The 13,864-nt window shown below is 40.2% G+C and overlaps 1 protein-coding gene across 1 annotated transcript in view; it reads right to left on the minus strand.

Annotated features, from left to right (window-relative positions):
* The window catches only part of Muc16 (mucin 16, cell surface associated), a 188,228-nt gene that overhangs the window by 144,670 nt on the left and 29,694 nt on the right, over window positions 1-13,864 (minus strand). Inside the window, exon 8 of the mRNA XM_052726120.1 lies at window positions 13,329-13,816. Within this exon, the coding sequence (XP_052582080.1) occupies window positions 13,329-13,816 (488 nt within the window). The remainder of the gene's footprint in view (window positions 1-13,328; window positions 13,817-13,864) is intronic.

The raw sequence follows: 13,864 nt of genomic DNA on the forward strand, positions 1-13,864 counted from the left end.
AAGATGCTTTACAAGTGAAAAAATGGGGCCTCAAATGTAATTGCTAACATTGGATTTGACAGAAACTGGAGAAGAAGGGTTTTTTGGTGTGTGTGCATATTGAAGATTGAACCTAGAGCCTTGTGCATACTAGGCAAGTGACCCACCTCTGAGCTACACCCTAGGAAGAAAATGAAGGGAAAGAGAAAGTCAAGAAAAGAGCTTCTCATTACTATTTCCCTGGAGGATAAAGAAGATAAGGAGGGGAAGGAGGGGGAAGGATAAGAAAGAGGAACAGGAGGAAAAAAGGAGGGGAAGGCCAAGAAAAGAACTTCCCATGACTACTTTTCTGGATCATTGATTCCATTTCTGATATTCTATCTAAAAGTTAGATATTCTATCTAAACATAGATCAGATCTACACAAAGCTCTGAAAATTTCCAGTTTTTTTCTGTATTATCTCATTTGACTTTCAAAGTAATCTTACATCTATATTTTCACTAATTTTTGTAAATAAACAATAAAGCCTGGAGAGATTCCCTGGCTTGTCAGTCATCACACACCCACACACAAAATAACCTGATACTACACAGTATTCATACTGTGAAAAAATGCTTTTTGTTAGCCCAAATTTTGAAGTAAACTTTCTATGATTTTTAACACTGTCGACTTGACAGGATATAGTGTCATAGGAGGCAAGCCTGGTGGCACACCTGTGAAGGTTTATGTAGCCTAGGTTAGCCTATGGGCATGCCCTTAAGGGATTATTTGATTAGATTAATTGAGGTGGGAAGACCCACTCTAAATGTGAGTGATTCCATTTCCAGGGCAGATATCCTAAAGTATACAGAAAGTAAAAAGCTAACTGAGTACCATTATTTTTCTCTCCTCTCTCTAATGACTGTAGATATGATTCAACTAGTTGCTTCAAACTTTTGCTGCATTGACTTCCCTGCCATGATGGGCTGTATCTTGAAGTGTAAGACAAAAATCAATCCTTCCTTCTAAGGGCACGAGCTGACAGTTGATGCTAAGGAAGAAAGAGTCAATTTTCTTTAGGGACATGAACTTTAAGTCAACCAACCCCCAGCTGATGGCCCCACACCCATGTGCATGGACAACACAAATTCGACTTCCCCATCCATGATGGTATTTCAGCTGTTGTGATCTTATGCATGTAGTTACAATAATTGTGAGTTCATATGTGCAACATTCCTGTAATATCTGAAAAATACTATTTTGCTGCAGTTGTCTACTGCCTCTGGATCGGGGTATTTTGTCGCAGTAACAGAAAACTATCTTCTGGACACAAAACAGTATTACTCTAAATAATACAGTGAAATATGTATTTCACATTATATATGAAGGTGGTCGCCAAGTGGATATAAGGGAGTGAATAACTAACCATGAATTAGGTTAGATTATTAGGCTAGAGACTACCTGTCCAGATGTTTGGGGCTTGCTCTGTTTGGATGGTTCATCGCTTTGTCTGTGGTTTTCAAGAGTGTCTGTTGGTGAAATCCTCATTCTGGCATGCTTTATAGTCATTATCTTAGTAAAATGAATGCACAATGGTTCTTGGTAAAAAAAAAAATGAGTGTAACAACTCAAAATGTTTTGATAAGATTAACATGATTACAAAATTCTCACCACACAGGATCCTTTTGATAAACATGAGCCGCTATTAATTTTTTGTTCTTGACAGAGCCTTCCTGTGACAATTTTTCTGCTGATGTCTAGTCATGATTCAGTATATATATTATTAAGGGTGGTAATGTTTCTGGGAGTTGCAGTTGCTTGAGATACTCCATGGAGCCTGACAACTAGGTTTGTATGGTGAAGGGAAGGAGAATGAAGACACTCTCAGGCAAATAGGAAACACTTAACCACAGCATCATCCATCACTCCCAACTTCCCCATCATCTGCTACTCTAATTGAGATCTTATGTTAAGCAGAAAAGAAGGAGAATGTGGGGGGAAAGAAAGACAATAAGGGAAGGAAGAGGAACAGGAGAAAGAAATGAACTGGGAGAACACAATGGAGAAACAAGAGGATCAAAAGGAGTAGGAGGAGGGGAAAAAGAGAAGAAAAGGGTAGAAGAGAAGGAAGAGGTACAGGAGGAGGAGAAGATAGCAAGAATGGGAAAGAGGAGAAAGAGAAGACAATAAATAGGAGGAGGAGGAGAAGGATGTGAATAGTAGAAAAAGGAAGAGGAGGAGGGGTACAAAAAGGAAGAACAGGAGGAAGATGAAGAGAAGGAGAAACAGCAGGAAATATTTAATCCAAAGAGATGAAGTAGAAAAGGACTTGGATTTCTTTGGTGGGTTAAACATTACAAAATGAGCCATCTAAGAAATATTAGGCTTCTACCAGGGTTACAAGAAATTCTCAAACAATAGAAGATGAAACTGGAAAGTTTATGTACAATAATTTCTCAAGGTTGAGACTATTAACATAATTTAATAAATATTAGGGGGCTATACTGTACCTTTGGGATACTTACCAGCATCCACTTACCTATATCTAGCAAAAAATATTAACACCTTTGAGTAGTGACATGGATATGTCTCCAGACATAGACATTCTAAAATCATCCTCTATAATGAGCTATTGGCATAAAAAAGTCACTAAGTAAATGATGTTTAGGATCTGAAGAGTCCTCCAGAAAGCTCATGTGTTGAAGGCTTGGTCCCCAATTGGTGAAACTGTAGAAAGGTGATTGGATTGCAAGAGTGCTAACTTCATCAAATAACATGGACCATGAGAGACCAGCTCCCATGATCAGCTCAGGGAAATAAAAGGAATGCCTTAGAATAGTGAGGAGTAGGAAACTTTTTTATCTGAGGGTAATTAAGAATAAGTTTCAATCTACCTATGACTGGTGAAATAAGGGCACACACATGCTTTCTGATGTTAACTTTCTCTTTTACTTTATCTTAAGAATGGTCTCTGACTCTGCCTCCACGCAGCTACATATCTCCACACTACTGCAAACAGCTACGTATCTTTACATACATACATTTTCACATGGCTACACATCTTTCTTTTACGTACATTTCTCTTCTACATCTCTTTTCTATACAGTTTCATCTTCCTTGCCTCCACACAGTTACAAATCTCCACCCAGCCACAGTTAAACATCTCATTTACATAGCTCTCTCACCATACAGCACTTTACACACTTCCTAGGCACAGCCCCTCTATGCAGCAGTATCTCCTTCACACAGCTCTCTCTGTCACCCACTCACACACATACTTCTACATTATTCACTCACTCTTTACTCATTCACTCTTTCACCCACTCACTCCCTCACATTTCTCCTCTCATGCTTCTTCTTCACCTCTCATCCAGAACACACACACACACACACACACACACACACACACACACACACACACACTCACATTCTGCAGCAGCTCTCACATAGCTCTCTACACAGCTGTCTGTCTCCACGGTGCCGCTGCTGCTACCTCACAACCAAACTCTGGACAATTATAAGTTACATTTTCAGGGCTCTACCCATTCTCAAAACACAAGATAAGTCACATAGTTTCTCTTAAGCAAGCAATGTCACATTGACTCATGTGCATAACTCTAAGTTGGTAAGGGATCCCAGATGCTAAACAATTGGCTGAACCTTGAGTGGTCAGGGTACATGCAGAAAGAGAACTACTGTAAGGACTATGTCTCAATGTAAACAGCCTGGCCTTGATTTCTCAGTAAACAAAAGGGCTGTCTTTGAGACTTAAGAACACTGTTACCTCCCTGTGTCAGTAAAGAAGAATATTCTGGTAAGATTTCTGTTCATCAGAATTATAAAGCTTAAATAGAAATCTACAGCAAAATGTGTGCCCAGATATGTAAAACACACTACCAAAGAGCTGTGGCAAGCACCCCACAACTGTTCTTGTAGGGAGGTTTAGCAGTGGCACCTGAGAAAGTTACAGACAGAAAACAACCGGTTTCCACAGCCAGTGACCCCATGGCTTTGCCAGGTGGGCCTCCCCATCAGGGAGTTAATACGTCTGGTGGGTCGACTTGTCAAACACTAGTTGCTACCTGCTGTATACTCCCACAGCCCTTGGTAATCAATGGATCAGCTAATAACTGAGTGAATTATTAGCAGAGGTGGGGGCTCACTGGAGAAACTAGGTCACTTGTTTCATGGCATGGAAGGGTATATTGCATCCCCCAAATCTCACTGTCTCTTTGCTTCCTGGATCCAATAAAAGAGCAGATTACCCATTTTATGCCTTCCACCATATTTCTACCTTGCCACAGGCCTACAAGTAATGAAACTACAATGATTAATCTTTATTAATTGGATTAGATTTAGAATCATATGGAAACAGATATGTGTGTCCATTAAGGTGTTTCCAGAAAGATTTCCCACTTTGAGGTGGGAAAACACACACTGAATGTGGATGGCACCATCTAGTGAGCAGGAGTCTCAGACTGAACAAAAACAGAGAAGATGAACTCAGCACCAGGATTCATCTCACTCTGCTTACTGACTGCAGATACGATGTGACCAGCAGCTTCAAGCTCCTGACATGATGTCACTGCCATGATTGATGGTACTCTGGAACTGTGAGCTACAGATGCCTTTTCTCCAGTAAGCTGCCTTCATCAGGTATTTTGTCACACTGATGAGGAAAGTTAATAAATAATATAGGAACTAATTAGCCAGGGCTGAAACTTCTGAAATTATGGGCCATAAAACCCTTTTCTGGTTTAAACTGAGTCTGTTACTTTTTTAGAGCAATGAAAACTAATGCTAAAGGAGACCCCCATTCTAACAAAGATACTCACCGTTGACATAGAGACTGTCTCTGTCCAGGATGTAGGGACCCAGCTTGGAGATACCATTCGTCAGCTGGGCCACTTCTTGATACAACTGCTTCCTGTCCAGAGGAGGACTCATGGGGTCATGATAGTAGGTGCAAATAGTATCCACTCCAGTGGCTGCTCCATTCTTTTCTGACCTAGGGTGATGAGCATATGGGAATGGGTCATCTAGAGATATGAGAAAATTGTGCATATCCTCCTCAAGTTGAGTCCCTCCTGGCTTTATGCATGTCTTTTTAATGGACCATGTCTACTTTCTCAGTCACATTCTTTTTTAAGTCCTCTTTCTCTAGGTCTCCTACTTTATAAAGTGGGTTAGATCTAGAAAAGTTGGTTCAAATTTTTTTTCTCTTGCTCTCATTTTTTTTTTTTTGGTTTTTTCTTTTTTTTTCGAGACAGGGTTTCTCTGTGTAGCTTTGCGCCTTTTCCTGGAACTCACTTGGTAGCCCAGGTTGGCCTCGAACTCACAGAGATCTGCCTGGCTCTGCCTCCCGAGTGCTGGGATTAAAGGTGTGCGCCACCACCGCCCGGCTCTCATTTTTTTCCTTCATTTATTTGGTTCACATCTATCATGACAACTATCAGCACTTCCTATTATGTTAAAAGTTACTCCAAGACTTCTTGGAACATCTTTCTTTTCATCATCTACATTTCTCCCTTCCCTTTTCCTTCCTTTTATTTTCCTCTCTTCTTTTCTACTTCTTTTCTTTCTTTTTTTCTATTTTCTCTATTATTCTTTATCGTTTCCTCTTTCTTCTCCTTTCTAACATACTTCCCTCTTCTCTTTTCCTTCCTTCATTTTTTTCATTCCTTCATTCTTCATTTACTCTGCTACACCCTATTCTTCAATAGCATAGAGATTTTTCTATGGAGGGGAGGGGCTAGAAAAGAAGGAGGAACAAGAGGTAGAACAGAAGTAAAGGAGGAAGAAAAAGAAAACAAATAAAATGAGGAGGAGGAAGAAGAGGACCAAGAAATGTATTTCCAACTCTTATACCCTGTATTACTTATGATGAACCAACCATGAAATAGTTTATTTTCCTCTGCTTCCTCTGATTACTGTACATGCACTGTCAAAGTATGACTCAAGCAACATCATCTGTAGAAAGCCTCCACCCAGCTCCCCAGGGTCAAGCTAAAACTCCATTACTAGGTTTTTTTTTAGCCTCTGTGTAGAATTAATGGTCTCTTTGCCATGGTTTATGGTTTCATGTTTGTGTAACCACTGCCCTCTCTATATAGTGGAACTTTTGCAGGAAGAAAGTTATGGTTGCTAAGTCACAGAGTGTAGCATGAAATGAAGAATTCTGTGATTGCTAAGTGATTCAGTATCACTTTTTCTGATCAGTGAGCCTCAATGCTCTACATAATTTTTTTTCATACAAGTAAGTTCCATGGAAGCCTCTTCTTTCAGGAAGTCCTGTCTCTCATGCACTAAATTAAAGACAGCGTCTCCCATGTCTGAATTCCTGGAGGGCTTCATTCCTTTATGTTCCTTGCCTTCTGCATGTGATATACCCCAGATGAATTTGACCATGACAGAGAAGTCCTCTATGATATAAAGGCAGGAAGGCTCACCTTATCAAGGTCAGTCTGCAGCCAGAGTAGCCAGAACCAATGCTGGTATTCTTGAACAATGATCGGAGCTGGGGGTAAGCCAAAAGGATGAGTGAGAGATCCATGAGATTGGGATGAAGGAAAGGTAAGCCATAGTATGCATGTTTCACATTACCAGGTAGTTCAAGGCCTTCTCTGTTTTGTTGACATGTATGGAGCCTGGGTACCCCATTTCTGTAGTATAAGGCAGGTTGGTGATTGTCAAGTTGAAAGTGAATGGCACCAATTCTGGATGGGTACTTGTAGCTGGAGGGGAGAGAGAGGGAAAGTGAATATAACCATGAGTCTCTCTCTCTCTCTTTCTCTCTCTCTCTCTCTCTCTCTCTCTCTCTCTCTCTCTCTCTCTCTCTCTGTGTGTGTGTGTGTGTGTGTGTGTGTGTGTGTGTGTGTGTGTGTGTGTGTGTTGTATGAGAGAGAGATAAAGAAAATCAAATTTCTGTTTTAGTACTGAGCTGCTGGATGTGAGGGGAAGATTAATACTGTTTCATAGCCATAGTGTTCCGTAGATAAAGTCTACAATATCTTACCCAGAATCTTTTTGCCTAACTAGAGGGAGAGGGTGGAACTTCATAGTGGATGTATGACTTCCTTTCAAGAGGGATCCTGAATTTTCAGCCCAGAATGTCGAAAGGTGATAAGTCATTGACATTTCATTGACTTGAGAAAGGACTAAGACTTTTTATTTTCAGATCTGGGCAATATCACATAAAGGTTTCAATGGACAGTGGTAACAGTAAAGACTCAGAACTGGTCAAAATGATGAGAATAAGTGATGATCGAATATTCAGCCCCAAATTGGATATCTGTATTATGCCCTCCAAAACTCACTGAAAATTGTGGAAGGTTTAGAAAGAATATGGAGCATTGAGAAATGCTATATTCAAGACATGATGAGGTTTTTGTAGTCTTGTGCTCACAGAAGATAGGATTATTCTAAGAGGTGAGGTCTGTCAATGACCCATGGTAGATTTGCAGGAGGTCAGGTGTATTCTCCCAAGGCCCTGTTTCTACTTGAGGAATGATTGTTTGGATGTGGGGGGTTCATGAGGCCCCATCCCTCTATGAGGATTGATAGGCAGTTAATATTTGCTGGAGGAGACATTTTCTTCAGCTTTATAAAAACTTATAAGTTGTTTATGATTTTATAAATAAGCCCCCACTTGTACTCATAATAAACTCATCAGTTAAAAAAAAGGGAAAAAAATGAAGAGATGGAAAGAAAAACACAAGAGAGAAAAAATTAATCCTATGGTTAGGAAATTTCCTTAGAGAAATGATAAAAACTTATAAAAATCAAAATGCAAAAAGGAAGATATGAGCAAATAGAATAAGATAGAATACAGATTGACTGCATATAAAATTTATTCATGGAAGAAATTTATGGTCTATGAAAAATCACAGACTTTTGAGAAAAAGAAAATTACAAAAACTAAAACAAAACCCCAGAATTCCAAGAACAGTACATGCAGTATCCCTGAAGGAAGGAGGATGTGGACTATGGCAAAATGGATATAAGGCTGGTATGGCCAGACACATGGATGGAATGTACAGAGTGGAAAAGGCTGAGGCTTGTAGACATCACATCCAGTTGATGCAAGAACTCACAGCTCAAGATCTCTCACTGTCTTCTTCATGGTTTAGTCCAGTGAATGTCCCTGACATCCTCTATTTTCACCTTCTGCAGGCTCTAGCCCAGGTTCATGCAGTTCTCCAGCCTTGTCTGGTCAACCATGCCTGCACTGCAAACTGCCTCTAGGATTCCACTAGGACCCACCCTAACTTCCACAATAGGTCCCTTTTGCACCACATCCAACCTCTCTACCTGTGGTGATTTGAAAAAGAATGACCCCCATAGTATCATACATTTGTATGCTTAGTCACCAGGGAGTGGAACTACTTGAAAAGAAATAAGGAACTCCTTGAAAAGGAAAAGGATCAAGACAGAAGTTGGTGGCAGGGTGTGGAGTATGATTGGTATGACAATGCTGTTTGTTATAGGACATGGAAGACTTTAGGACTTTGGACTAGAAAATTGGTTGGACACTTTAAGCAGGGCTTAATGAAGCATCCTAGTAGAAGCATGGAAGACAGTGTGGTGCTCAGGGTAATGTGGAATGTGGGTGTCCCACTCAAGAATTTTCAGAGGAGAAGAATATTAGTAAGTGGCCTAGAGACTGTTCCTGTGATATTTTGGTGAATAATGTGGCTGCTTTCTGCCCTTGTCCAAAGCACATGCCTAAGGCTAAATTGAAGAGTTTTGGATTAATGGTGTTGGTAGAGGAGATTTCAAGGTAACCTAGTATTGAGTGGTCACTCTTATGCAGATCTACAATAAAAGGAGCATACTGAACAAGGAAAACTACAAAATGCATTCAGTTGGAGCACCGGGAAATGCAATGGAACTAAGTCCTGTGTTCAAGAAGATAAATATTTAAAGAGAAGCCTGATGCTAAATGGAATAAAGGGAGTGGTGACCTCAAGGCAAGACCCTGCCCAGGTAAGTTTCCAACTTGTGAAAAGGAATGAAAGGAAAGCTTAAGAAGTGAAGGAAACCATCAACAACAGAAAGCAGATACGAATGCAGTTGAATGAGGGAGCCATGTTCCAGGCCCAGCAAGTAGCAGAATTTGGCATTTTCAGTCATGAGGTTCTGGTTTTAGGGTCAAGGATATAGGAAATGGGGTATAGAACCTACTTCTGGGGCTAAGGAAAGCCACCGAGGCCAGGCATGTGTCAGAAGTATCCCTTCATGGAAGCTCAGGGAGGCTATTGTGTGAAGCTGTAAAGGTGAAGCCTGGGTTATGTTGGAGACCCCAAGATGTGGGAGATGCCAATCATGGGATACTATGCCAATGAAAGCTGAAGACTGGGTGTGGAACAAGCCCAAGAGAGAGAAGTATGATGCAGTCAGCAAATCTGAAAGGATTGATCATCTGAAGAGTGCTTTGACATCAGCCACGGATTTCCAGAGTTTAGACTTTGCCCAGCTGGTTTTTGGTTTTGATTTAGTCTAGTATTTCCTCACTATCTTTCCCTTTCTCCCTTTTGGAATGGTAACGTACATCCTGTGCTACTGTAGTTTGGTAGTAAGAGATCTACCTCTTGATTTTGATTTTACAAGGGGTTACAGTTCAGAGATTGACATGAATATCAGAAGAGACTTTGAACTTTAGACTTTTAAATAATGTTGAGACTCTGATAGACTGTGGGGAATCTTGAAGTTGTCCAACTTTTTGAAGTTGGACTGAATTTTTGCATTTTGATATTCCTACAAGCTAATTGGCGCCAGGGAGTAGAATGTGGTGGTTTCAATAAGAATGATCTTCCCAGGCTATATATTTGAATTCTTAGTTACAGGGAATAACACTATTTGAAAAGGGTTTAGGAGGTATGGTATTGTTGAAGTAAGCGTGTTACTGGAGGTGAATTTTGAGGTTTCAAAAGCCCATGCCAAGCCCAGAGTCTCTCTATCTGCAGATTATGATGTAGCTTTCAGCTGCTGCTCCAGCGACTGCCTGCATCAACATGATCTCTATGATCCCCACCACAATGATTAGGAACTAAATCTCTGAAACTCTAAACAAGCACCAACTAAATGCTCTGTTTTATCAGAGTTTCCATGGTCATGACCTCTCTTCACACCAATAGAACAGTGACCAAGACATTAACCAGCCAGATCTTCCACATCCTTCTCTAGTGTCTGAGTCTCCATGACCTTCCTCATTCATGAACCCTCCCTAACCTGCCAGACCTAGCATGCAACTTGCATACAGTTCCCTGGTCTAGTCTGGCCAGCCTTGCCTGAACGAAGGTCAAACTCTAGACTTCTGCTAGAACCCTACCTACCCACCCCCAAACCACAGGATCATCCCACACCATATCCAACCTTTCTTGGCAGCCAGATCTAACTTCACAATCAAATCTTAAACCACCAGGTTCATCCTAGACATTAGCCCAGTCCACTTTGTCCACCTAACTTCATTACACCAAAGCCACTTCCACCTTCTAGGCCTAACCTACCTTCTTATCCTCCTTTCTGTTCTAGCCTTCTCTATCCATACAATACTTAGAACTAACAAAAGAAGTACACATGCCTAGAGCTCATGACAAAAATACAAACAATATAAAAGAACAAGTCAGTATATTCTCTCCCTCTCTAAAATAGTCTTGTACAAATGTTTGCCAATGAAAATTACCCAAAAGAACTCCAGGATACTCAAAAGAAGACTCATAAAGTTCATCAAAGAATTCAAAGAGTTTTAAAAAGACACAAAGAAGCATTTTAATAAATTAAGGAAAAAGTAATTAGGAGATTAAACACCTGACTAATGCCCAAGATGTGAAGAAGACAATCCAGTACATGGAAATAGAATTCAATAAGAATATAGAAACATTGAAGAAGACTCAAACTGAAATGAAGATGGAGTTGAAAAACCCAATGATTCAATTAGAAAACTCAAAGAAAAGCTTTTTTTCCCTCTATGATCTTGTTGGAGAGTTCTATGACATTGACTTGGGATTCTTCCCCCAATAATTCAAAGGTTTAGTGTTTTCATGGTATCCCTTATTCCCTTTTCTGTCCTTTTTCTATTATTTATTTGTTTGTTTTTCTACTCCTTGTTTGTTTGTTTGTTTGTTTGTTTGTTTTTCTACCCCTTGCTTATTTTGTCCAGATGGTCTTCATTTTTGAATCCTGATATTTTATCTTTTGCTTGATTCATTCAATGTGTAAAGAAGAGGTCAACAATTTAAATAGATCAAAGAAAAGCTCTATACATAGACGCCCCCTTTTGAGTTGCTGGTCAGAATTTTCCATTGCAAACTACTGCCATTTTCTTTGGTTGACTCCCTCCCTCCCTGAGGTGGAAATACGTGTCTATTTGCTGAAGATACCATGGACTTCAGTCACAGGGCCCAGAAGATCCTGAGCTTGAACTGACTTGAATGTCTCCTCATTGAAGACTAGTTTTCATGGTACCAGAAGGCACTGGGAAAGATGTCAAAGGAGGAATGCAACAGACAGTCCTACCCAGCTATAATGCCTATGGCAGCAACTACCAACATTGGGGCAAGTAGTGGCATTCATATTTTGGTAGTAACCAACAGTTCCCTGTTTAGACTTAGAACCTGCACAAAAAGGTAAATCATGCTTGGTAATGGAAACCTAATACAGAAAACCACTACCATGGAAAACATCCAACCACCAATTTACTAGATCAGCATAATCCTAAACAACAATCTAAACATTTGTCCTTATGCCTACAGATAAGTGTAGTCTTCCCCCCTCATCAAGGAAACTTCTATTTGCAACAGACATAGATCATTTCCAAGAAAAATAACCAATCAAAATGCAGAGTTATGGAGCCCAGTTCCAACGGATACACCTACAAAACACTCTAGCACCTAAGGCTTGGGAACATTGAGGAAGAGGGTGCAGAAGAATTTAAAGAGCCAGAAGATCAGGGAGTTGCCTGTAAGACTGTGTTTGTTAGTAATGTCAGAAGCTACACTAAAAATATCTTACTAACATCACTGCCTAAACATGAGCTGAACCAGGACAATAGTAGACATGCTAAAGTTGATGGAGAAAGATCACAAATCCTCAGTCCTACACAAAGAACAACAGGTAACTAAGGAAAACTGAGAGTGAAACAGGGAAGAGCACACTATTGGTTGTAAAAACCAAAAGATCAGCCTTGAAAGTATACATGTACTACACAGACTCAGTAGATCATATTTAGCAATATATATATATATATATATGTGTGTATGTGTGTGTGTGTGTGTGTGTGTGTGTGTGTGTGTGTGTGTGTTTGCATGTGACACCAATTAATGAAATAAGATCCATACCTTTGAAAAAGAGCAAGGTAGGGGTCTATGGGAGGGTTTAGAGGGAGGATAGGGAAAGAGAAAATTACGTAATGATATTATAATCTCAAAAATAGAAGAAAAAAAGCTCAATTAAAATTTTAATAAAAAGCTCCCAGCTCTTGGGTCTATGAAGAGGGATCTGTGGGTGAGAGTGTTTGCTGTGCAAGTATGAGAGCCTGAGTTTGAATCCCTTGCACTCATGTAAAAAATTGGGCTTGGTCAAGTGTGTACCTGCAGCACCAGACAGAGTTGTGATATAAGTTGAGACAGGAGGATCTCTGGGGATTCCTCATTGTCAGTCTAGTTCCAAGTTCAGTGAAAGATCTTACCTCAATGGAATAAAGTGAAGAGTAACAGAGGAGAGTACCTGATGTCCTCTTCTTATTTCTGAGTATATACACCAAACACACACATGCACACATATACATGCACACATACACATGCACATATACTATTAATGAAAACAAATGTATGAATAAATTAAAAAGTCAATGAGTAATCAATTCTAAGGCTCAGGAAGCATTGTGAAAGAGGGTACAGACAGACTATAAGAGTCAAAGGAAGCAGTAGTGTGTTATGAAAGTCTGTCTTCCAGGTATGCCATGGCTATTGCAGTCTTGAACCCACTGCAGCTGTGTGTACAATAGCTGCATAACAGATAGAGCACACAGAAAGGAAACTAATACAGTTACCAATGGTTGGGAGGAATGTAGAATGAGGATTGTTGCTTAATGGGTACAAAATTTCAGTTTTGGGTGATTAAAATTGTTTGGAGGGTTTTGGATATGGCTTAGTGGCACAGTATTTGCAAAGTAAGTGAGGTCCTGGATTCAAGCCCCACAAAGCCAGTAACGAACAGGAATCTAAAAACTGTCTGGAAACTGAAAATGATAGTTACATAACACTGTACATTTAACAATACTGAACTGTATACCCAAAACACACAAAGAGGAAATATTTATATTATATACATATATTATATATTATTACAATAATAAAACTTCTGCTTACCTGGTCTTGAAGTCACATTCTCAGAGGACCATGTGGACATTTTAGATGTGGTCAGAGGGGCATAAGGACTTGCATGTAGTGTAGTTGTAGTCTTAGAGCCAGTGGGTCTTGAACTTGTGATAGCTAAATGAGAAGTCTCACTTGTAGTTTCCAGGTCAGTGAGTGGGCTTGCTGAGGTCTCTGATGGTGTCAAGGTCATTACATCACTGACAAAATTGGGAAGTCTAACTGTAGTGACAGATGCTGAGGTTTCTAGGCTCTGTGAAGTTGCATTGCCAGATTTACTGGTTGTAGGAGCACTGGGAAACCCAGGGACACTAGGGGACATAGTCAGAGTGGATTCTGCTGAAGAGATGGAAGCCCCTAAGTCTGTGGTGCCTGCTAAAGCAGGGGCAGGGGTTACAGTTAGAATGGTGGTGCTGGTCTCGGTCCCAGAGAGGACTGGGAGAGAGGCTGTTCCTTCAGAAGCACCAGATGAAAAGGTTGTACCCAGGTCATTTCTGCTACCCTCAGTCACAAAGGAGTTCAAGGGAAAA

Source organism: Peromyscus californicus, unplaced genomic scaffold, assembly GCF_007827085.1.
Source record: "Peromyscus californicus insignis strain IS unplaced genomic scaffold, ASM782708v3 Scaffold_11__1_contigs__length_118956290, whole genome shotgun sequence".
Taxonomy (NCBI): domain Eukaryota; kingdom Metazoa; phylum Chordata; class Mammalia; order Rodentia; family Cricetidae; genus Peromyscus; species Peromyscus californicus.